General features: G+C 43.7%; 1 protein-coding gene across 7 annotated transcripts in view; it reads right to left on the bottom strand.

Moving 5' to 3' along the window:
* mrtfab (myocardin related transcription factor Ab) overlaps window positions 1-23764 on the bottom strand; it is a 46460-nt gene that overhangs the window by 4631 nt on the left and 18065 nt on the right. For all 7 annotated transcript variants that reach the window (XM_080469779.1, XM_080469777.1, XM_080469778.1 and 4 more), the window contains 11 exons: window positions 13256-13321; window positions 7615-7670; window positions 6602-6677; window positions 6070-6231; window positions 5074-5237; window positions 4824-4955; window positions 4598-4666; window positions 3660-3844; window positions 2223-2397; window positions 1354-1743; window positions 80-1042 (listed from right to left, as the gene is read on the bottom strand). In XM_080469779.1, coding sequence (XP_080325905.1) covers window positions 80-1042; window positions 1354-1743; window positions 2223-2397; window positions 3660-3844; window positions 4598-4666; window positions 4824-4955; window positions 5074-5237; window positions 6070-6231; window positions 6602-6677; window positions 7615-7670; window positions 13256-13321 — 2438 coding nt within the window. The remainder of the gene's footprint in view (window positions 1-79; window positions 1043-1353; window positions 1744-2222; window positions 2398-3659; window positions 3845-4597; window positions 4667-4823; window positions 4956-5073; window positions 5238-6069; window positions 6232-6601; window positions 6678-7614; window positions 7671-13255; window positions 13322-23764) is intronic.

Below are 23764 nucleotides of genomic sequence, written 5' to 3'. Positions count from 1 at the left end.
TCTATTTGCTCTTATCTTCTAAACCGATTCTAGATCATTTCTTTTGTGGTTGAACAACATCTGATCAACATCTCCTCACCGGTTGCGTGGTGGCGGCGGCCGGCTGCTGTTTCTGCTGCTGCCTCGGCTGCCTCCTCTGCTGGCTCAGGGTTGCTGCAGGCTTCAGATTCGTCTGGCTCTGGATCTGCACCTGAACCTGCTTCAGCTGGACCTGGCTCTTCTGCTGAAGCTGGGCCGGGCTCTGTTTGAGCTGGTTCTGCTGCGCCAGTTTCTGCTGGGCCAGTTTCTGCTGGGCTAACTTCTGCTGGGCCAGCAGCTGTTTCTGCTGCGTCTGCTGTATGATGAGCTGCTGCAGCTGCTGCTGCTGCTGCAGCAGGATCTGAGCCTGTTTCTTTTGCTGCTGCTGCTGCTTTTGAGGAGTCATCTTGGCCTCCGAGGCTTTCTGCTGTTGTGGCTTCGACTGCTCCTTCTGTTGTTCGGCCTGTTGGACCTGCAACCGATGAATCTGCTGCAGCCTGAGCAGGGTCTCCTGTGAGCACTGCATGGGCTGGGCCGCCTTCTTCGCCGGGGTCTCCTCCACTATTCCCTCCATGTCTTCCTCAGGCTCCACTTCTTTCTTCACCTTCAGTACGATGCCATTCGGGAGCGATGCGTGTTGAATGGCTGAGGCTTTTATTAGCGTCTGAAGCTTCAGCTCTGAGGACGTTCTGCTCTTCTCGCTGCCTTCCTTCTTCACCACCACTCCACTGGCCATCTTGCCCTGCTCCAGCTGGGACCGGAGGGTCTCCACCAGCCTCTGTTTCTGCCTTAGCATCCTTGTCAACTCCTCAATCTGTTTGTCTTTCTGCTGGAGCATCTGATCCTTGTCCATGCAGGATGTATCCATGGCTAAGCCACACTCTGCGGGCTGGACAGACGCCGGTGAAGACCTGGACAGACTGCAAGAGCTCTGGCTCTCCTCTTTCACCACAGACAGCGGCTGCGAGCGAGGGGATTGCTGAGGAGACGGATGGAGGGTGAGCTGAGTCAGAGGGGAGCTCACCTGCAGAACAACACCAACAAGGAGGGGGCAGGTTAGTCTCAAGCATTTCTAACCAGATATTTCAAGAACAGTAGAAAAACAAATAAAATTACACATTTCTCACCATTATAGTGACATAAAATGCCTTATTTGCCACACTCTAAATATCAAATCCAGAATGTTTAAAAATCAAGACACAAGTCTGATGCTCAAATAATCAAATCAGGAGACCCGATCAAGATTTCCTCCAGTTTCCAGGTCAAAGACATTGCACTGATTGAGTGGACGAGATGGTTTATTAAAGCCACAAGGATTTAACATGCAGGTCTCACCATTTCTCCAAACATGTCTCCGTTACAGCTGGTCTCGTCCGGGCTCATCCCCGCCAACGACCTCTCGGATGGAGTTGGTGACACTGGAGGGCTGGAGCTGGTGCTTCCAAACCGCATCACCCGCCCCGGCACCGCTTGACCCAACGAGGACAGAGTCAACTTGAACCCGCTCTCGACCGACTGCTGGTCGTGTCCTGAAACCGAGGTTGGGGAAGACGCACCGATGCCAGTGGCTGCGGCGGCAGCGCCCGGCTGACCCGTCCCGCTCCTCACTACCGCTGCCGTGCCGCCATTTTGCTCTTGGTAGTTGCGGAGCCTCTCGATGAGGTCGTTCTTGGTGCCCGAGACGGTCAAGCCACGCAGTTTCAGTTCTTGTTTCAACTCAGCGACCTGGAGGATGAGAAACCGCTTCAGTACTCACACAGCAGAATAACATGGAGGTTCGTGTGAGTGCAAGGAGGCTGAGCTGAACTTTACAAGGCTCACATTATTGATATGGAAAAACGCTAGTGGTAAAATGATTTACTGCTTCCTGGGGGGGTAACTGCGAACTGAAATTAAGTGCTTTGATTTATTCTTGTTCATTTTGAAATGTAAAATCATTCCTAAATATAAAAAAAAAGGTTTGATCAAATATAGAGGTGCATCTGAAAACTTTCATTGGAAAGAAAAAGCTTTTTGTCTTGTGGCAATAATTGTGACTTCTGGAAATACAGAAAACATCGATATGTGAACTTTTCTAGTATTTGGAGAAATCGTTTTTTTCAAGGCTCTATAAGGTAAAATGATCATGAATGAAACAACAATTGCTTTAAACATTTTGCCAACTGGAATCGCGACACTGTGGTGAAGCTGTCCGAGTAAATTACTTTGAACTCATCCAGGTTGGCTGGCAGAGAGGTTGGCTTGGCTCCTCCAGGGGCTGTTTGGTTCTGACGGGCGGTCCCACTCTGACCGGTGGGGGTGGTGGGCGTGCTGGGGGTGTGGATGCTGCGGGAGGGGGAGGGGCCAGAGTTGGTCGTGGGGGGCTGTTCTGTTTGTGGCCTGGAAAGACAAACCAGTGATTTGTGATCAATATATTCCTCCTACTTCAAGCTGAACATTATTATGACAAGTGATAATAGCACAAATACGAGTCCCTTGTTTTCAGAGATGGAGTTGGAACGATTTCTAAACGTGTGTAAACGGACACCAAAGAAGAAACATACATTTTCTGTATGCACTTGAAAATGTTGTGTTAAACGGGCCCTGAGATTACTTCCATCAGCTCTATGCCTTCCATGTATATCCCCAATTTTTTTTTTAAAAGACTGAGTAACTCATGACGCCGTCTTGTGGTACAAAAGTGTACAACAAGATATCAAGACTTTGGATGTCATGACTGGAGTTCTCTTATTTTTTGATTCTCAGATTTGTTTCAGTTAATTTTTGGACATAATACAGTCATATGCTGATTCACTTCACGAGCAGTTTACAAACTCATTAAACCAACTCGTTGTCGGACATTAGCTCAACTGGCAAAACAAGCTTGCAACACCAATGAAGACTTCTTCTTTCCTCACATTATTTATTTTCATCAAGTGCAAAGATCTTCAAGAAAGAGTCCCTCTCTACAGACTGACAGTGACTCACTGTCAGTCATTTTGTGGTACAAGAACTGCCCCAACAACATGTCGGGGTAGTAAGTAGCTTCTGATTTCAATATAATGTCTATAATGTTATTGAACTTGCGGTGCCGACTTGACTCGTGGCGCTGTGGTGAAGCTGTCCGTGTACATTAGCCAGTGGAATGCATTTTATTACCTTTAATGACAATGTAACACAGGCAGGTTCCTAATTTATTCTAACAGCTGTGTTTTTGTTGTATCTTCAGGGCATTAGAAGAGGAAATGCTAGAGTGTGTGCTACAGGCAGGTCCCCACACACCAAAACGATTAAATTAAAGTCACCCGATCCACCTACAGTCAGCTGAGATCTGTGGCAATTAAACTTTTCATCTCCTCATTTTCTGTTTACGTGTGCTGACAAACCACACTGAACGGGGAGCAACTGTCATTCTTAGAATTCTGCTTTGAGCAGCAAACACTACACACACTTTGCAACAGCTTGACTATTGAAAGAACAAGCAGCTGCAGACAGGATCTGGGTAGCAGAGAAGAAGTCATCGTGAAAACTGCCTGCGGGAACCGAGTGCTTCTTGCCCAGTGACTGATTGCTTGACGTGTGGAGGAGCAAGAAAGATGTCAACCCCAGTCGATTCCACAATAAGGCCCACACACTCTCGTGCTGCCATGCTCGACACTCACTTGGGCGGGGCGGGCAGGATGGTGTGGTAGTTGTAGTGCTGCTGCTGCTGACTGAGAATCTGCAGCTGCAGGAAGAGCTGCTGCTGCTGGAGGAGCTTGGCGTAGGACGAGTCCATCTGAGGCGGACGCTCCTTGTCGGCCTTCTGGTCCGGAGGGATGTACTGATGATATTTCAGCTTCTTCACCTGCAGCCAGAAGGAGACACGGTTCAAGAGGTGACTTAAGCACTTGTCCGCAGACCGACAAGGATGTCCTCCAGGATGAAGGATTTTATCCTGTCTCGGTTTACACAAGTTAATGACAGGCATTCAAAATGCATTAAGCCCTGGAGCTGCATGCCTCTGCTGTAAGGGCCAGAGGTGACGTGAGTGCTTTTCAGACGCTACTTTAATTTCCAAGAACCTCCAGGGAAAGTAAATCTGTTAAAATACACACTGACAAGCCAAAATCACACCACGTCCTCAGACAAATGAGGCCAGACATGAAAAACAGCACATAAATGTTTTCTTATATAAGATTGTGAAGTGACTTTATTGTCGGTAAATGTAGAAATCCTACTAATGACATGAAAAACAATAACTTCCATTACTCTGGTCTGGACTGAAGCTCAAACTGTGTCTATTCCTCTTTCACTCCACACTTCTTAAGCGATTCTCAAATGTCAGAATGAAACCTAAAAGCGAGAGAGGGGAACAGGCCCAAGCTTTCAATTTTAAAAGAAGACACATTAAAACAAACAAACAAATAAAAAAAGCATTTTTTTCTCAATCTGTATTGGGAGCGATCTAAATTCTTTAAAACTAAAGTGCTGTCTGACAACGATGGCGACGGCTGCCTCCATGGGGCAGCTCTTCATAATTTATGCCCGCTCACAGTTGAAGCAGTAAATCCAGTATCAGTGTGGGCTGAAATGGAAATGAGAGGAGAACGTGGCTGACCTTGGGTTTGTTGTCCTTTGCTTTCTTCGATCTGTGTGGAGGACGGTCTGAGCTCGTCTTAGCCTGAGACTGCAGACAGAAGGCCGTAAGAAATGAGGTTAGGGAGGAGGACAACGAGGAAATGATAGATGAGGAAGGGTTAGTCTGTTCCAGCTGTTCCACAAACGGAGATTAGGACTTCAATGTTTCAGAAATTATGGAGGATTCTGTTCAAAAATCAGCTCACCTTGACCTGTCCAGAAAGCCGGGTGGTCACAATTGTCCCATTTGTCATTTTGGGGAGCGGAGAGGAGTCAGACCCTTTCAGTTGGGGGGGAGCCGGCGGTGGAGGCGGTGGTGGAGGAGGCTGTGTGACGAACTGATCAGCAGACAACATTAGAGTTAACCGTGTAATGACGTTTATCACTCATTCACTTTGGTGTGGAATCATCCATTTATCCCCACAATTGCATTGGAATTACACGCTGCCATAATACCTGTGGGGGTGAAATGTCCCCGTTCGGGGAGAGCACGTCGGAGGGGGACAGCTGGGGGACGGCACTAAGCGGAGAGTCGTGATTGGTCAGCTGGTCTGGTGAGAGAGCGTCGCTGCTGTCCTCGTCTAAAGACGAGCTCTCTCCCCCGGCGCCCTTCGGGGAATCTGTGACGGAGCAGAAATGTTCACACTTTCCGTCGGACAACGCACTCGATACAAACCCAACAGAATCTTCCCTGCAGCAGCCGGGTCAGACGAAGCAACAGCTCGGTCTCTGCGTTCCTCATAATGTGTAACAGTCAAACAAAGTCACTTTCTGTTTAGCAATCTGCTGTGACTAATTTTAGATAAGTTATACAACTCTGTATGTTCTGTATCTCGTGTTTCAAAACAGGACTATGTCTAAACGAAGCTGCTGTGTAATCTATGGAACTCTCGCTTGATCTGGTGTTAATGGATGTGATGGTTACTGCTCAGTAATGTCCGTGCTAATACACCCAGATGTTGTTTGCATGCTTTGAAACCTGGGCGTGTTTGTGAATATGAGTCCAGCCGAGTGTGTGTTTTTAAGCACACCTGCACCAGGTTGTGTGCAGTATTTGAGTTTTCTATAGCTGATTTGCAGTATCCCTCTGTAAATTGATGAAATAGGGACACTTTCTATAGAAAAACAAACAAACAGGAAGTGTCTTGTAATGTGGCTTTCTTACATTATAGTATGTATAGTATAGTAGTATACTATAGTATATAGTATATAACTAAAAAAGAATCTTTACCCTATTTGTACCATGACGAGGGGAAAAGAAAACATGTAAAACGGAGTGGTGTAGAAGTCGCCTTTATTGTCCAGGTCTCTGTTGTCATACACTGACATCTTGTCAGTGGTTCATTTGGTATGAACCACTCTATATTTTTATGCACAAGTCGCTTCTTAATATAAAATCGCATGACTGTACTGAGGATGAGCGGTTAGCTGTTGTGAGGAGAGAGTTCTTACCCAGCGGTGAGTGCTGCGTAGGGCAGCCGACAGACAGGATGTTCTTGTGCACCAGCTCAATGGGACCCGGTCGGTGGGAAATCTTGTCGTTGAGGTCGTCCGCCAGACGTGCACGTTTGAGCTGCAGCTGCTTGGCTTGCAGAGACGGCTCTGCCGATGTCTCTGTGGAGGACGGAGGACGTGGCGAGACGACAAGCATGAGAATAATCATGAGGTGATTTTTTTTTTTATTATTCTAACAGAAACTGGATAACATCGCGAAAGTGAGTTTGCACACCTTGTTGAGTCCGAATCCGAAAAAAGGTTTGACAAACACTTCCCATGAGTGCCTGTTGCTGCGGATCTACTCAGAAAGGCATACTAATCAGAAGTTCGCTTTCTGAAAATTTGTGGGCTGTTTTTGCGACTTCCTTAATTTGTGTTCAGACTGAAGAACAGACCGTATGCAAATTGTCAAAACTCTTGTGTTTTCACTCATTGTCCTTGTGTAAACGGGGTATAATCAGCAGTTAGAGGGAATATTGAAACTCACCCTCCAGAATGTGCATCCTGACCAGCTCAGAGCGCTCGGGACGACTCCGGATCTTCCTCTTCAGGTAGTCCTCGGTCTGGTGGGCAGAGAGTGACAAATAATAAATACACAAGCTACTGCAGAGGCTTCTACACTAACTTATGCAATCGAGAAAAACACTAAACATTTAAACAAATACTTTAATTCAAAGCTAAACCAATAATAAGTGAAATAGTCTTTAGTTTTGTAAGCTAACAGTGAGCCCTAGCCGGTCTGGTAAATCCGGTCCTCGGTCTAATGAGGAAATGTGCAGCTGATTAATAACTAAAAACCTCTGACAGAAACTGAAAATACTGAATTTTACTGTACAGTGACTCACTGCTGCCACCTAATGCATGGAAGTGGCATACCTTTGATCTTACGACCTACAACTTGTAGCAATTCTATTCATACATTCATCATCATCATACTACTTTATTCATCCTTAGGGGAAATTCCCCTTTATGCACTATGGTGCTCTGGGGAGATGATATGGGTTTAGGGTCGTGCTCAAGGACCTACAGTAGTGACCCGTCCGCTGCATGGCTCAAAACAGCAAACTCCTGTATCCAAAATCAGCCTCAAAGGCCACCAATGCACTCGACTGCACCGAAGACTAACTATAACATACATGACCTCAGTGTTGCTGCAAAACACCTTTTCAGCTAAAAAGTGACATTATTCATGTCTTTTTGGGGGGGACAGTTCTTTCGTTGTATGCTGCTCTTGCCATTTTGTCATGAAACTCTAAAAACTATACAGGAAGTGGTTGTGTTACCACTGCAGAACCTCAAGCAATTGCCCAATATCAGGCATGATGCATCATATTTCAAATCTAATGTAATAAAGTAACTTGAAATTGACAGCTACATCTACATTTGAGAAATTAAATAAAGTGTAGATGATGCTGAAACTTGCCTTTGCACGCTAAGATGTGGATGTTTGCAAAAGCATCATGCTCCTCAAAGAGAGAGCTCATTGCTCTGAACACTCACCCGCGCTCGCTCCAGACTCCTCCGCTGTTCGTGAAAGGCTGCCGGGCTTTTCAGTGCTGCACGGAGAGAGAGAGAGAGAGGGAGAGAGAGAGAGAGAGCGAGAGAGAGAGAGTGAGGGGTGGGGAGGAGAGAGGGGAGCAGATGGATGAATGCAGCTCAGACTGATTCTGATGGGAGTTGTGATGCTCCTTTGAGCGAGTATCAGTGTGAGAGCAGACACAGCAATAGAGAGAAGGTCACAAGTGCTCTTCTAAACCGCCCGGCGTGGCAGGGCGATGCGTCTCCGCTGACTTTGTTACCACGAGAACGCTGCAACTTTAGTTTAGCCATCTGTCAAGGCGGTGAAGCTGATGTCAAATTACACACAGCCAATGCGTCGGCCTTGGCACTCTGAGGCTACATGCTACACATTGCTCCTTTCAGGGAGAGTAGAGGGAAAAACAACGTTTGTTTTAGAACTGTGAAATAAAAAAAAAATAATAAAAAAAAGCTACAAAAAAACTCTATTTTGATCCGCTTATTTAACCACGACGATTTCCACATATTGGTGGGATTAAATATGGTGTAGATGTCACCATAAATATACTAAACAAAGCTGATTGGTGTTTCTACACTTTGTGGTTATTTCAAACAGACTGACATGCAAAGTTCACTGTTTTTTTTGGGGGGTCGGACAAATGTGACAAACTATTTCAACTGTGGAAATAGAGGAACTTGTGCACTGATGGATAGACAGCGTGCACGAGCATCGTCACTCTGGGCTGTGACTGCTTTTAGAGTACCTGTTGAACATGGCTGGGGGGGTGAAACTCTGTGGTCTGTGACAACACACAAGAAGGTTACACCCTAAATATAATAGGTCGGACGACCCGTGTGAAAATGCTGTGTGCTCACATATTTCTGTAACATATGTCATTATTGCAATCCTTAACCCAGGGATGTCAAACACAAGGCTCATGGGCCAAAACCGGCCCACAAGAGGCTCCAAAGCGGGCCACCAAACCACCAAATGTAAAAATGTCAGAGTAAGAAAAACAAGGGGACTCTTTCAGTGCACATGCAGGAGAAGAACATGTAAACGCCTGAATCCTAAGTGTAAACCATAGAGCCGTCATTATACCATAATCACTTACTAATTTAGACCAAAAACACACTGCCCAAACTGTAAAACCAGACTGTGAACCAGAGAGACGTTAAACGACGAGAATCACACTTTGAGTTATATGTATTCAGGAAGAGAGAGAGAAAAAAAAAAAACACATCACAGCTGGTAAAACAAAATGTAAACAAAACAAAACTCACATAATTTATCAACATTTTTTTTAATCTAGCTCAGTGATGAGAATCAAAAGGAAAATGTTCACCAAACTTTAATCTCTGTCTCTTTTACGTACTTGAGCACAAATGGAGAATGTTTAATATTCCTCCAATTTGACACCACTTGCCTCTGAACAGATAGATTTTCAGATAAACAATGACTTCCAGTCTGTATTAGCGGAAGGATATTGGGAGGACAATGGCAGTTATGATGCAACGGAGAGAGATCGTGTAATTGGTCAAGACCAGATGAAATCTTTGTGTGTGTGTGTGTGTGTGTGTGTGTGTGTGTGTGTGTGTGTGTGTGTGTGTGTGTGTGTGTGTGTGTGTGTGTGTGTGTGTGTGTGTGTGTGTGTGTGTGTGTGTGTGTGTGTGTGTGTGTGTGTGTGTGTGTGTGTGCCACAGCTGACAGGTTGGGGTGGGGGGGGGGGGGGGGGCATTCCTGACTGTAACCCTCTGTTGTTTAGAGAAGATCTACGTACCAGTTGTGCTATGACTTGAACTAAAACTGCACCAAATTCCACAAACGCCATCCTGGTCTTTGCCAGGATGGCAGCCTGGTTGGTAGCCTGGTTTCAGTTCAGACTTGTTTGAAGGAGAGCAAATACAGATGTAGAAGCGCATGTTCTGCAGCCCCCTTGTGTTTTTAGGATTGAAGCCCTTCGTGCTGCGAGTGGGAATCAAAGCCCGGTCTCCAACGTTAAAGGTCACAAATCAATTCAGTTTGTGGTCCACTTGTGGACGTGTCATCTCCACTATCCGCACCGCACAGCGCAACAAGGATTGACCAAATGACACTTGAAAAGTAGAGCTCGGTCCGCCAGTGAACAAAGCCTGGCTTTCTTTGATTCAAGTTTGATGGAGTTGTGAACACAGTGCAAACTAAAGAGCTGTGCGTTTTTATTTCACTTCTACATTAAAGAGAGCGGGCGGAGGGAGCTGCAGTTGGAGGCTTTGAGGTGAAAAGCAAGCCAACCATTACTGGCAGTGTCCACTCATTATTCCTTATTGGCAGGAAACCCACTCAACATATATCTGGAGTTAACATCCTATTTAGATGTGACAGCATGTATTTATTCCTTTGATGGATGGAGCAATAATGATAAAACGTCCATGACAAGGAAGTGGCTTAAAATTTGTACACCAACTACTGATAACTGGAAAGACATCGTATGAGAAATATGTGTGATGGAAAGAAAATGAGAATTTCCAAGTCGAAAAAAAAAGATTTTACAAAATTTGGACAACTTGAACTGAGTATTACAAAACCTATAAAAGCTTGAATTTTCTTAATTTGAATGTAAAGAAATGTTTAAATATTGACCTTCCCGTGCTCTTTTGTACACAGTCTACATTCATGTTTTTGAGGAAGAATCAAGTGAAGATAATATACTGCCAAACAGATCGATGCAGATGCTTTGTCATGTGTCAAATGTCAAGAGCGCAAACTTTGGTCCTGACCACAGAACCTTACCACACTAAAATTACTTTTGTAAAAATAAACCAATTTTACAAAATAGAGATGCATTATTGCCGCTGTCACATGTAAGCTTCGGCTGATTTTAAGTTCCTCTGTTCTCGTCTCATCTGTATCCTGACGCACCATCTAATAACACAGCAACTGATGAGGATATAAGTATGTTAAAGCACATGTGACGTAGACAGACGATTCTTTTGACATTATCCGAACATGCCAAAAAGGAAGTGAAATCTTTTACCACTTTCACATGATTTGCAAAATCTGTCTTTGGAAGTGGGCCCAATGCTCTGTGAATTTGACCTTTTCTAAAAGTTCATCTGACACTCGTCGAATTTAGCAGGCAATGGAAATCATGCAAAAATGGAAAGATTAAGAAATACGAGAGAGTTTTTCAACTTCGGGATGAATACAAAACACTGGTATTGATTCAAAGTCACTGCAGTCTACAGGAAGGTGAGCGTTGAGTGTTTAGTGACAGAGGGAAGGTGGAAAGTTGCTTGTTCACACCGCCTTCAAGCTGCAAAACCAGTGTGAGGATTTTTTTTGTTCAGCAGAAACTGACCCAGTCAGCTCCCAGCATCACTCGTCTCTTCTACACGAGGGACAACACACTATGCAGTCGTTAGATACAAAACAGGAGAACAATTCTATAAAAAAAAAAAAAAAAAACCCCGCTGAAGTTTTTATACTCCACAAAAAGATAACTTTTTTTAACCTGTTAATATTTGCAGGGATGATGGTTATCAATATCCTAAATAGTTTATAATTTCATTATTATAATTAGAGCAACATCAGCATGTGAACAAATGGATTCAACGAGTATTTAAAAAGGACAGTCTTCCCAGTCGTGTGTACAACAAAAGCTACATTAGTTCATGTCGTCTTGATAAAAACCCAGAGAGTCAATAAAAGGTGAGTGAGAAGACGAGTCCTCGCACTTAAGTGGTTCAGATGATCCGTCCCGTTCTGGACCGTCTTGACATGTGAACGGCCTTTGCTCTGCTTCACCGTGTCTCAAAGCAACAGCCCAAAGTAAAGGCGGTGTGGTCAAAGGCTTCCAGAGAAATGGCATGTCTTTTGATTTCTTTTTTATCTGCAGAGAAGCAGCTTGAGAGTGAAACGCTGTAAGTGCTAAATGAGAAGCACCTTCCTGCCCTCCCAAAACAAATGAATGGCATCAGGGGTGCTTCGGGGGGCTGATTTGCCCGTTAATTCTCTGCAGGTTGGGTATTAGTAATGGCCAATAGAGTGTTAGGTGATCAACGTTTTCAGTCACCCTTCACTGAGCAGCCTGTGTGAGGTCAAGGAGAAAAAATACATCATCCATAATGCCGTTTTGTTTCTTTTCCCTCAATGATTGTTCCTATTTTCCTTCAGGAATGTCAGCTTATGGCAGAAAAGTAGTGCCTGGTGAGTTTTTAACAAGTGGTGAACATCCAAGTCTTTACTGTGAACAACGTGATCAGCCCTCCAAAGAAGCCCTGGTTTTTAAAGTGACCCCTCAGGACAATTCATTGCCCACTTTGGCATGTAATCTAGTATCTAATCTACATCTGAGGAGCGTGTTTCCCTCACTTCCCTTCTCGATGCTGTAACTTGTATCTTCATTCCATGAAAATGTGCTCGATTGATTACTAGTAGAATTTATTGCGAGGAGTCGTGCAATCTAAATGCTGACGGTCTGATCCCCCATGGCGTCGCTTCGAAGTGTCAATAGGCAAGACAGCAAAATTCTGCTTGCTCTGGAGGAGACTGGTGATCTCTCCAGTTTACCCTGCCTTTGCTCATAGTTGTCTTCAACTTTAAGGTGGAACAAGCCGTATAAAAGATGAATGGATGAATGTGCATTTCATGGTGCTCATCAGCATGTCGGGGAAATCTAGTTGAGAGGAAATCTGCAATTACTTTCTCAAATAAAAGCTGGATTAAGGATGAACTGGACTCGGTTATCGGTTGGGTCTGCTAATGAGGTTTAAAAAAATGTGAGCTTCACACTTTCAGTAAGTCAAAAAGGCAAATTTCTGCTGGTAATTCTAATTTTTGATCAGCATGTTGTGGGATTCACGCCGCTGTGGCCTCAACGCGTTTTTCTTTTTGTTTCCAATTACATGACTGAGGTTAGCGTTTCCTTATAATGAGGCTCTGTTTACGCCACAATGTTTTCAACTGAAAATGCAAACCTTTCTTTGCGCTTTGGGTGTTTGTTTACAGGACAAAAGTGCTTTAAAGTGTAAAAAAAAAAAAAAGATACTCTCTTGTTCCACGCAGTCCCGATCGACAAAAAAACCCATTTCTCTGCACCTTGTGATGTGCGGAACTCAGAATCAGGAAGTGGATTTAGAAGAAGAGGAAGCTGCCCTATTTGATAACTCAAAGTGGTGCACAGACGTTGCTAAATGTGACACATGCACAACATAAATACTCATACTGGTAAAGCAGATACATATCAACACTTCCGTAGAAGACAGTCCTTCCTGAAGTTGCTTCTCAGGGTATCAAAACTATGAGACAAAACGGTTCACAAGCAAATCCCACATGGCGCATAGAGCCTACACATATAGCCCAGCATTAGTATTGTGTAACTACTCGGTATGTGACAGTATCTGCTATGCTGCATGAAGGTCAACTCTTTGAAATGGGATCAATTGTCTGCTTGCGTTTCTATAAAATGCCACAATAGCATGATTTTCCATCCATGAAATATAAATGATCAGTTGGTGAGGTCGGTCTGACTTCTTGGTATGTAGAGTACCTGCTCCACTGGCAGATGCTCTAACAGCACAGCATTTGAATGGCTGTGTGTGTGTCGCTGTTTCAACTCTGAGAACAAAGACTGAGACTTACGTGGCATGATCCCTTGGCTGACCAGCTCTTCTCGAGTTCGTCTCTGCTGAAGCTTGAGCTGGAGGACTGCATGGAGACAGAGGAGGTGAGGGGGGACACAGAGCGGGAACAGAGAGTCAGTGACGGCCGGCGACGATCACAAACTGTGGCGCTCTTAAAGGCTTGTGAAGAGCAGCTCGTCTTCCATATTTAGGTCAATAAAAACATTGATGCGGCGGTGACATGTCAGAGGAGCAGAGTTCTCCGACATCTGGTTCTTTATCCCATTTCACTTCTTTCATACTTTTTTTTTTTTTTTTTTTTTAAGTTACACGGAGGCGGGCCCAAGAGTTTTAGGGTGTGTGCAGACGACCACACTCTTCCTGTTTTGTTTTTTTAAACTGTGCTAAAAGAGCAGTGTGAGAAAAATGGATCAAGTCAAGAATCAGTGACAGAAGTGACTGGATCACAGCCTAAAAAACATTCAAGAATTAGAAATATTCAAAATTTAAATGCAGTACATTTTGAAGTGGAGCAGAAAAGAAATTGGCAGCTTGCACCATCATTTCAAAACAGGAAGTGGCTCGTTACATAACGGAGAGGCTGGTGAGAGTTTTAAGGAACACCGAGAAGTACAAAACTGTACCACGTTTGACCTTGCAGCATGCAGAAGGGGTTTCAGCACACTTTGAAGTAAAACTAAGATTTAAAAATCTCAAAAGAAACATCGAGAGCTCATTAGACTTTATTCTAGCCTCTCAACGAGGACGGCAAATGTAAAAACTTTATTCCCTTAAGTAGAAGAACAAGCATGTAATAATAGTAAAAACAAAAACAAGAAGATAACCTTCCGGCTGTCCCCATCCTCTTCTACAATTTAATATACACATTTATGTAGATTATAGAAACAAATGGAATAGAATAGAAATACTTTATTAATCCCAGAGGAAAATTCTTTAAACCAATGGATGTGGCTGCTGTGAAAGGTGCTAAATCCATCGAAAGAGAGCAGGTTCAGAGTCTTGCTCAAGGACACTTCAACATGTGGACAAGGGGATGAAGAAGATGGGGAATGGAACGTGCAACCTTGCAACTGAGAGAGGACCACTCTACCAACCGATCTCTCAAAATGCAATCGATTCTGTCTCAGCACATCACCAATCAGGCTTTCACATTTGAACGAAAATTAATTCTTAAGTTGGATTTGAATCTTATCAAAGTCTGTCAACAACTTTTAGAGTAATCAATTTGGGGACTCAGTGTCTTGCTCAAGGGGGACATGGCGAATCAAACCCGCAACCTTTCAACTGAAAGAGCCGCTGGTTTCACATCTCGTCGATAAGGCTCTAAGGAACAAGGAACACACAAATGAATGGAAGTGGTAACGGACTGATACATTTGTTTGATTAGACATTTAAAAAAGTGATAATTGCAAACCTCTACCCTCAGTTAAGAATAAGAAAAGATGGACATGGGCTCGAATTTACACAACAACTTGATGCAGGGTGCTGCAGCGTCCTGCCAGTGCACGGTATTTCATCACGAGCTTCAGTTTCATTGCGGCATGATGACAATTTGGGGAAGTGACCCGAACTGTTGGGCCAGCCACACAGACAACACAGAAATGTACGCAGAGGCCACAGGGTTGTTGTGATGGTTGGTGGGTGTATTTTTACTTTATTTTTTTTCTTCTAGCTTGTTGAGTAACTGATACCGCACCACTTCCACTGTGCTTCCATTTTAAAACCGAAGAGGGGACACGAACAGACTGTATACCTCGGGTTTAAGTTTAGAGAATGTCATAAACAGAGAAGGAGCGAGTTTGTTATACTAAATACTGCCCCCCCCCCCCCCCCGCCCCATCCCGAGATAAACATTCATTTCTGCTCCACTCAAGAGGAGGCTCCTTGGTTTATATGTGCTGTGTGTGTGTGTGTGTGTGTGTGTGTGTGTGTGTGTGTGTGTGTGTGTGTGTGTGTGTGTGTTTATTAAGTGGAACACACCGCTGTAGATTCCCAAGCATATCTGGCCAGGGTTATGTCTGCTAGTTTGAGGACAGGCAGCACCTGTTCCTTCCTGCAGACAAACTGACATCATTAGTGCCCAAAGGCTCGCTGACCAAGCTGCTGCTTCTGTGTCGGCCCAAAACACAGCAAAAGATTTCCATTCTTATTTGAAAATGTAAATGGGCCTATAGTTGCTGCTTTGCCTCAGATCCCTCTCAGCGCCTTATTTGATATGGTGAGTGCATATTTTCCACATCTTCAGACCTTAAACTCAAGCGTATCTTATTTCCACTGTTGCAGCAGTTTGCAGATTGATTGATTTTCCCTTTGGTGTAAATTTTGCAGGAAAACTCCTCACGTGTTAATACAACCCCCCCCCCCCCCCGGATCAAGGCATGCAGGATGGGATGCCACGCTGCTTGGCACTTCCAGGGAGGTTTATTCTGGGAACGTGAATCTTACACATTCTCTCTATTCCTGCCTCACATCTCTGTGCCCCCTCCTCATCTTCAGCCAAGTTCACTTATTTACTCCTGCATGCCCTCTCATCAATCCTTACAGCAGATGGTGGTCGACTTTGCACTACACGTATTGCATGTTTAAACCAAATGTCTCATTGCAATGACGATAACTTATCCACTATTTCAACTGCTTTTAAATAAATTGCAGAAGTCTCGCAGCGACACCTCCTACATTCTAGTGATGGTGCGACGTGTGAAAATCTGCAGCAGTGTTGAAATAAAGGTTCATGTGAGGAAAGCAAATCACACCACAGTGCAGCCACAATGACAAAGGCTTTACAAGAAAGCACAAGAACTAGACTGTGGGGATAAAACACATTCAATAGACAAGATGCAACTTGTAAGCATTAAAACTATATTAACAAACAACAAAAACATGGAAAATGAGTTTTACGGTGAGACTTAAAAGAGGAAGATGACACAGCAAACACAAATTTTTAGAAGCGGAACTGTACAGTGACTCTAAATCTCACCTATCGAAGCTTTAACAAAGAAACACAAGAACTTGGGTTTCATGACAGGAATTAAAAGTAAAAGAGTTTCGTGGAATGTGAAAATAAAAGAAGCCTCTTTGTCTTCTGGAGCTCAGGGCTCCGACACTGAAATCAGGTTTGAAGGCCATTTCAGTTAATTTAAGAAAAGGATACAAAAAAAAAAGAAGGAAAGGCGACTTTTATTGGGATACTAGGCCAGAGCAGACACATGCATCCATAGTCAGGAATGATTTGAGCACAGGAATAGAGAGAGAGAGAGAGAGAGAGAGAGAGAGAGAGAGAGAGAGAGAGAGAGAGAGAGAGAGAGAGAGAGAGAGAGAGAGAGAGAGAGAGAGAGAATGAAACTGTTGATTCATTGATTATTATTGTGAAACAATGTACAGTTAGTTTATAACTCATCTTTTTCAGTTATGATAATGGAATCCATACACATACAGTACATGTTTGTAGGTTGTTGTTTTTTTTTTTGTTTTGTATTTTAAATGGGGAAAAAATGTTTGACATTTTTAAAATGTATCCAAAAAACAATGGATGAAAAAGGATTTTTAAAAAAAATGTATTTTATTTTTAGAAAATCAAGATGAATTGAATGAGTAAAGCCATAGTTTTGAGTGAAGTGGTGCTGGTTTACATGAGGACACTGAATTTCTCTTACACATGGTGGCCTCTTCCCACCACTGTGTCAACCTGCCAGCCACAGAGTCACAGTGAAAGTCAGAAGAGTAATTTAAGCGGGGGTGGAAAGACATTGCAACTTTTTTTCCCTGTTATTTCTCCTTCTCATCAGCTCTTACAATAACAGACTTATTGTTTTACTGGCTTATCAGGTTTGGTCTCAATCTGGCGAACCAGCCCAGTCGACCGTGAAGCTTGCAGTGACTTTTCTGTGGGGATGTCTTTACAAAGAAGCTGTACAATCAACACTTTTTTTGACATTTCGCTGTATTTTGCATCAGAAGGTATCGATGAAAATGGCTTTATGTTGAGACTGTAGTCATTTCTGGAGGAAATGTTTGGTTTCGCAAACATGTAGACAGAAAAAAACAGAACTTGAAAGTTTAATTTCAAGGGTTATTATGGCGCTGTTCTAGCAGTCCGTTGCACGCAAGATGAAATTGGACTGTATGTGGTATTGTTTTGTTGTATCATCCTTAACACCAGTATTCCAACATAATCTGACACCTTCTCAGTTTAATCCACTGTCAATACAATAAATTTGTAATATTTTCCCCTTTGAAAAGTTTCCAGCTCGTTTGTGAGGTGTTCATGCTGTTGTCTATTTTATCTTTATATAGTTTGATGGATGTAAAGCTAATGCATAACTGTCGAGAGAGTTGAACACAAAGCTTGAAATTAATTGTCCGTTTTAAGAAAAAGACCAGTAAATAAAGTCAAACGATTGAGGAAAGGGTTGGAGGACTTAGCTGTAAGGAGCATTAGAGCAGGAGGCCGGTGAGGATGAGCCGGCGCGGCGGCGGCCAACTGGGCTAATCCTGCTGCGCTCATGTGTCAGTGGATCTGATTAAACATGTCTGAGTCCGTCACTGTCCCCAAAGACCCCTGGCTTGGCACAGCTAAGCCCCTCGCACACCCTCCACGGGGACACACATGAAGCCCAAAAAAACCCCAAACAAACAAGTGGGCACACAAAGATGGAAACGCACATTGCTGCATACCCACGTAACATGAAAGTCTCCCCTTTGAACTGACGTCACACTTTTGGCGGTGGCGTTGGAAATGTCGGCGTCCAACGACGACGTGCCTCATGAGCTCATTGTTCACACATCGGTGGAAAGAAGCTGGCGAGCAGGGGGCGATACCAGGTGAAGGCCGTCCTGCACCGCCTGCGCACTGCGCCGGGGAGCCAGACGACAACGACACGAGGCGCCGCGCATACTGATTTTCTTAAAGTTCAAGGAACATGAATCAAACTGCACCGGGCAGCTGGTGTCGCTCACAGTTTCCCTGCATGTGAGCTGTGACTTTGGGACAGCTTCGCATTGACCTGGAGGACTTACAGTGTTTCACTGACAGCTGCAGGTCAGGTACACACGGCGAGCACAAGCTCCTACTCCTTGCCTGATCACGTCTCTCTTCCACATGCATTCGCTTCCCTGTATCCTCAATCATTCTGACCTCACAGGAATGTTTGTTTTCATCTGCAGCCAGTCATCTGTGACTCTGGCCAGTGCTTGTAACGCTGGTTATAAACAAAAAAATTTTTTTTCCTACTTACTCGTGCTCTCACCACAGACGATACCAAATTAGGCTGTATCCAACAATTTTCGTTATTATGTCATTGTTGGCCAACTCTTCTTTTCCATTTTTACAGAACATGTTTTTGTAAGCTTCACATAAATCACTACTGATGCCAAACGTGAACAGTGGCAATAAGTGAAACACTAGAAAATACTGAACTCAGCACAACATTGACAGCATGACGACAGATGACATTTTCACTTCACACTCACTACATACGCACTAAAAAACAGTTACGAGTGAAAAAAACACACCGTGAGCAGAATCAGATAAACATAACAAGATGAAGGCCATTGAAAGATTAAACTGGTCACTCAGTAATTTTGATAGATGTTACCGAATTATAACCAGAGAATGTTTTATGACATTTCAAGAGAAAACGCATCCTTTATGCATTTTCGTTTCAGAAAAATGAAACGTTTACAAGGCAACGTTTCGCACACGACGTCCATTTACACAGAAATGGCAGAAACACTGAAAACAATGTATTTAGAATGCCAGGTTGTTCTTGTAATTGTAAACGCACGCACACACACACACACACACACACACACACACACACACACACACACACACACACACACACACACACACACACACACACACACACACACACACACACACACACACACACACACACACACACACACACACACACACACACACACACACACACACACACACACACACACACACACACACACACACACACACACACACACACACACACACACACACACACACACACACCCACACACACACACACACACACACACACGGGTAATGTCACTCCGGAGGGCGCCATTGTTGTTATAGTCCATCTACTTGTGCATGTGCAGAAGGACTGTTTACTGTGGCCGTGGTGCACAGTTGCAGCATTTCCCCCCCGTTTCCATGGAAACGGAGTTGAAATCTTTCTCTAAAAGTTCCACAGAGGGAGCCGTTTTCAAAAAGTTGTGTTTCCAGCAGCTCCGAGTATCCTTGTTGTGTAAATGGACATCCAAAAACACAGGTTTCCCTTTTGCTTGAAAATGTTGTCGTGTAAACGGGGCCCGAGTTGTACCAGAGCTTGCACTGGAGTAATGTATTTACTTCTTATTAATTCCACTCTTCGTGTACAATTTACACAATAAAAAGTATCTCTGTCCAACTTCACATGGGTTACTAATGAGAACTCCTTAATAACACACAAGAGACATGAAGTATCTAGAGCAAAGGAAGGATTATTTTAGTAGACTTACATATTTTCAGAAGATTCCTCTTATAGTCTGTGTCTGCTTTTTTTGCACCGCGAGACTTTTCTAACATTAGAGAACCTTGTTCTCTTTTTGAACTTTTTAACTGAAAAGCAAACAAGAGCAGCTAAAACATTCCTACACATTTCTCGGTCGAGTTTTGGTTTTTACCTCGAGTTGACCCTGTCAAATTTGTGCACCAGAAGCACTGCAGAGCTTTGATTTCACGACTTGTTGCTTGATTGTTATGATGCATGTCAAGGATTCAGAGGGCTGCACTTTTTCATTTGTCCTTGTCCTACACATGGCTTCTACTGTATTACTCTGACCTGCAGTGAGTGACGACTTCCCCACAAATGCAATCATGTGATAACAATTTATTTTTAAAAGACTAAAAGCTTGTAGGCTTGTACATGTGGTGAATGTAGATTTTTAAAGATCAGAAAAAACTATCTTGGCGAATGTTTTGAAGCAAATGTTGGATGCCTGACTATTCATTTGGTTCTCCAAGGCAGTAAACGGAATCACTTTTCTTTATCGAAGCCTATTAACTATTGATATGAAGTCGTAAAGGTTTGAAAACGCAGACTGAAGCAGATTAACACAGATCATGTCATATATCTTGCCTCTCTCTGCTGCGTGTGTGACTTGAGATTGCCCACCTTCTTTCAGGCTGTGATAGACAAGTCTGTCATCATCCATCTTCAGTCCTGCCTTCTCCAAGTCATCCGCCATTGGAGGAGAGCCCAGGGGGGAGGGTTCGAAGGACAGGCAATGGTTGGTGTCCAGCATTATCATTCAGAATGCAGATCGATTATTTGGTAAACATTGAACTTCTTGCTCAAATGCCGTCACCCTCCAGAAATCAAGGAAAGAAGAGTCCTTGGTCTCTTAGAAACTGTCTGGTCAGTTGGAGGTCTGCTCTTCTCCACGGGAAAGACGGATTTTAAAATGCTTTGCAAAGCTCCCACACCAGTCGGACAGAATCGCCTTTAAAACTAAAATGAGAAGGAAAAATAAATGTCCAGCTTAATGTCTCGGCACTGAGAGCCTCTCCTCTGTGTCGGCGTGATCGATTGCTCCGTCTCAGCCCCTCTCTCTCTCTCGCTTCTTCCTCCTGCTTTCTCCTCTTGTTGCAGTGGCCGCCGGCGAGTCACGACAGCACTGTTCTGCGGTTTGTCAGAGAGCCACGGGTAGAGAAATCCACAGGGCGAGTCATGGAGCAGAAGAACAAGAAAGCCGAGGGGAGGAAGCTAAAAAAGAGGCCAGCGGCTGAGGAAGAGAGGACAGCAGTGAGCTCGGCGTAGAGGAGTCCCCAGTGAGACTGCTCTGGTTGCAGCCCCTCCTGAATCTCTTCTCTCTGGCGCGCACGCACGCATACACACACACACACACTCTCTCACATACACACATATACAAGTGGTGAGCCCAGCCGATAAAGTTCTCCAGCTCAGCTGTTGCCATTCATTCACAGTTACAAGCTCAGGGGGGGCCGCCACACACAAAACCTCTCTGTTTAACACACAAACAGGACACAACGATCAGAAATCCTGGCCACGCCGCAGAGTCTCTCCGTTCCTGAACACTTTCTCAGCTACGCAGGCTCGTCCTGAAAAACGATGACTCAGTGAACCTTCAAATTGTTTTTTGTTTTGTTACTGGGCGAGGAGAAACGGTTCAGTGATGACCTCATCCAACAATCGCATTCACTCAAAAGATGCTTGTGTAAATCTGTAAATCTGATACTGGAATGAATCACACACTTACTTCTAGAATGATTGATTGATATTCAATCTTCATCCAATTCAGATATTTTTCTACATACAGTCTGCCCTTAAAGAAAAGCAACTCACCTATATACAAACTTACAAAGGGAAACAGATTTTTGTTAAGTACAAGATGGATAATGAACTTCCCGGTCCCAATCTGTCAAAAGATGTCCAGATTGATTTGAACGGTCTGTGGCTCCTGCAGAATGCTGATGGTGACCGCCATCAGTGGCCACCACCGCACCTCCCTTCCTCTCTATCCAACTCTGTTTTAAATAGCAGGGCCAGCTGGCCATAAAGAGGCTATATGCAGCTCGGTATCACCTGTGCGCTGGCAGGGTAAGGTTACTCTGAGGGGCACACACACTAACACACAAACACACACACGCATCGCAGTCTGCAAACACACACTAGATAACTCTGAGCCCCATTTCGCTGGACTAAATCAAAGTTTTATGACACATAACACGGGAGGAAGACACGTGGCTCTCATGACTTTCCTTTCATCGCACGTATGATGAGAAGTTGAGCTATTAATAAAGCAGCGGTCTGAGAGTAGGGATCAAGAAAGCTTCGTAGAACGCTGGTGCAAACGGTGACGCACACGGTCACGGCAGCGCACCTGAAAACAGAGGCGACACCTTGAGCAAACGGTGTCTGGCCACGACAATGGCGGTCTGTTACCAGTGCGAGATTAAAGTCCACCTGCCGCCGTGATTCACAGTCTGGCCAGGAAACGCGGGGATGACGATACACGCTGGGGATTAAGATGTCGCTGTGTGAGTCGGACCAATCACACTCAACATAAACTGACCCGCAGGATGCCTCACATGCCTGTTTATTTTCATCTTAGTGGCACAAAATCGCAAATCCTTCAAGCAAACATCCCGTATTGTTTTTATAGGCTGAAATCACAGCATCCCTCGGCTCTATTTTCATCTACTACCAGTCCTCTTAGTCATAAACGTTTCAATAAATGCCACAGGAACATATAAATTCTGTGTAATTTGATGCCTGTCAGGGTCACCTCAATCGGGGGAAGAATGTTGTTTAGAGGAGAACTTCCAAAGTCGTAGGGTCTTGTTGATGTACAGAATACACCTCCTCGTCATTATTTTCCCTTTTCGATTGTGAACCTAGTGTTGACAAAACTGTGTATATTCTTGAGGATGGTCCCACCATTTTTTTTAAACTATCAGTAACATTTTGAAATGGGTGTGAAAATCCATTTGTGAAAGTACATCTACAATCCCAAGAATGACTCAATTGTTTTGGTGGGTTGCGGTCAGGTCCCTAAAAATGTGGTCATAGAAGAAAATGGAAAAATGCTTTTATAATGAAACGACCAAGATGAGAATGATGGCTGCACTGTGAGCCTGCGAAATCATCACGAGGGATGTTGAGGGGTCGAAATATTAAACAATTAAAAAAAAAAACAACAGCATGATCAAATCTGTTTGTCCCATTACTTTGTGGTCACTTAAAAAGGTAAAAGGCACAAAAATGAAAAAGTGATGGTGTACAAAGCAGAAATGCTGAAATTGTCTGATTAGTTCGAGATTTAAAAAGTCAAGTGTGTGACAAAGTACAAAGTTATTTCTATGGATAAATACTTATTCTTATCAGCTGTCACGGCAGACATAATGGCTCTGGTGGCCACTCAGAACAAATGCTATTTGCTGGGGATCAAGCGAGTACTGGTTTGAAATATTTGCTCGTGAAAAGACATAGTTCTGTGTGTCGGAACATTCCAGTGAAGTTATCTGGCCTTGGAAGTCTTATCACTGCTTTTTGGTTTTTTTTAATCTCTCACTGGAAAGAACTAATATAAATAAAAAAAAATGTTATTTCCTGCAGGCAGACAGTTATTTCACTAGAACTTGTGATTGAAAAGACTTCTGTGGGTGTACAAAAGATTGAAGTGAACAATCCCCCAGCAGCCCTGAGCACCACCTTTTGAAAAGTCCCTTTTGTAAAAAAGTTTTGGGAACTGAAATCAGTACTGGAAATAAAAAGTAAGGTTATTTGGAAAAGTAACTTGAATTACTTCACTTGTCTATTTGTCATAAAGTGCATAATCTTTATTATTGTTGCCATCAGCTCTGTGTTGAGGTCACGTTGACATCGGGAGAACACTTTACTTTGTTTAAAGAATTAGATCTATAAATGAAAGACATTTTAAAAAAGCAACAATAAACATTTGAGAAAGAAATATGACATTCAACTTTTTAAAAAAAGTGCTCCCA

Source organism: Lipophrys pholis (genome assembly GCF_963383615.2).
Source record: "Lipophrys pholis genome assembly, chromosome: 1".
Taxonomy (NCBI): domain Eukaryota; kingdom Metazoa; phylum Chordata; class Actinopteri; order Blenniiformes; family Blenniidae; genus Lipophrys; species Lipophrys pholis.
Note: the sequence above shows the minus strand (reverse complement) of the source record. Positions and strands in the feature narration are given on the sequence as shown.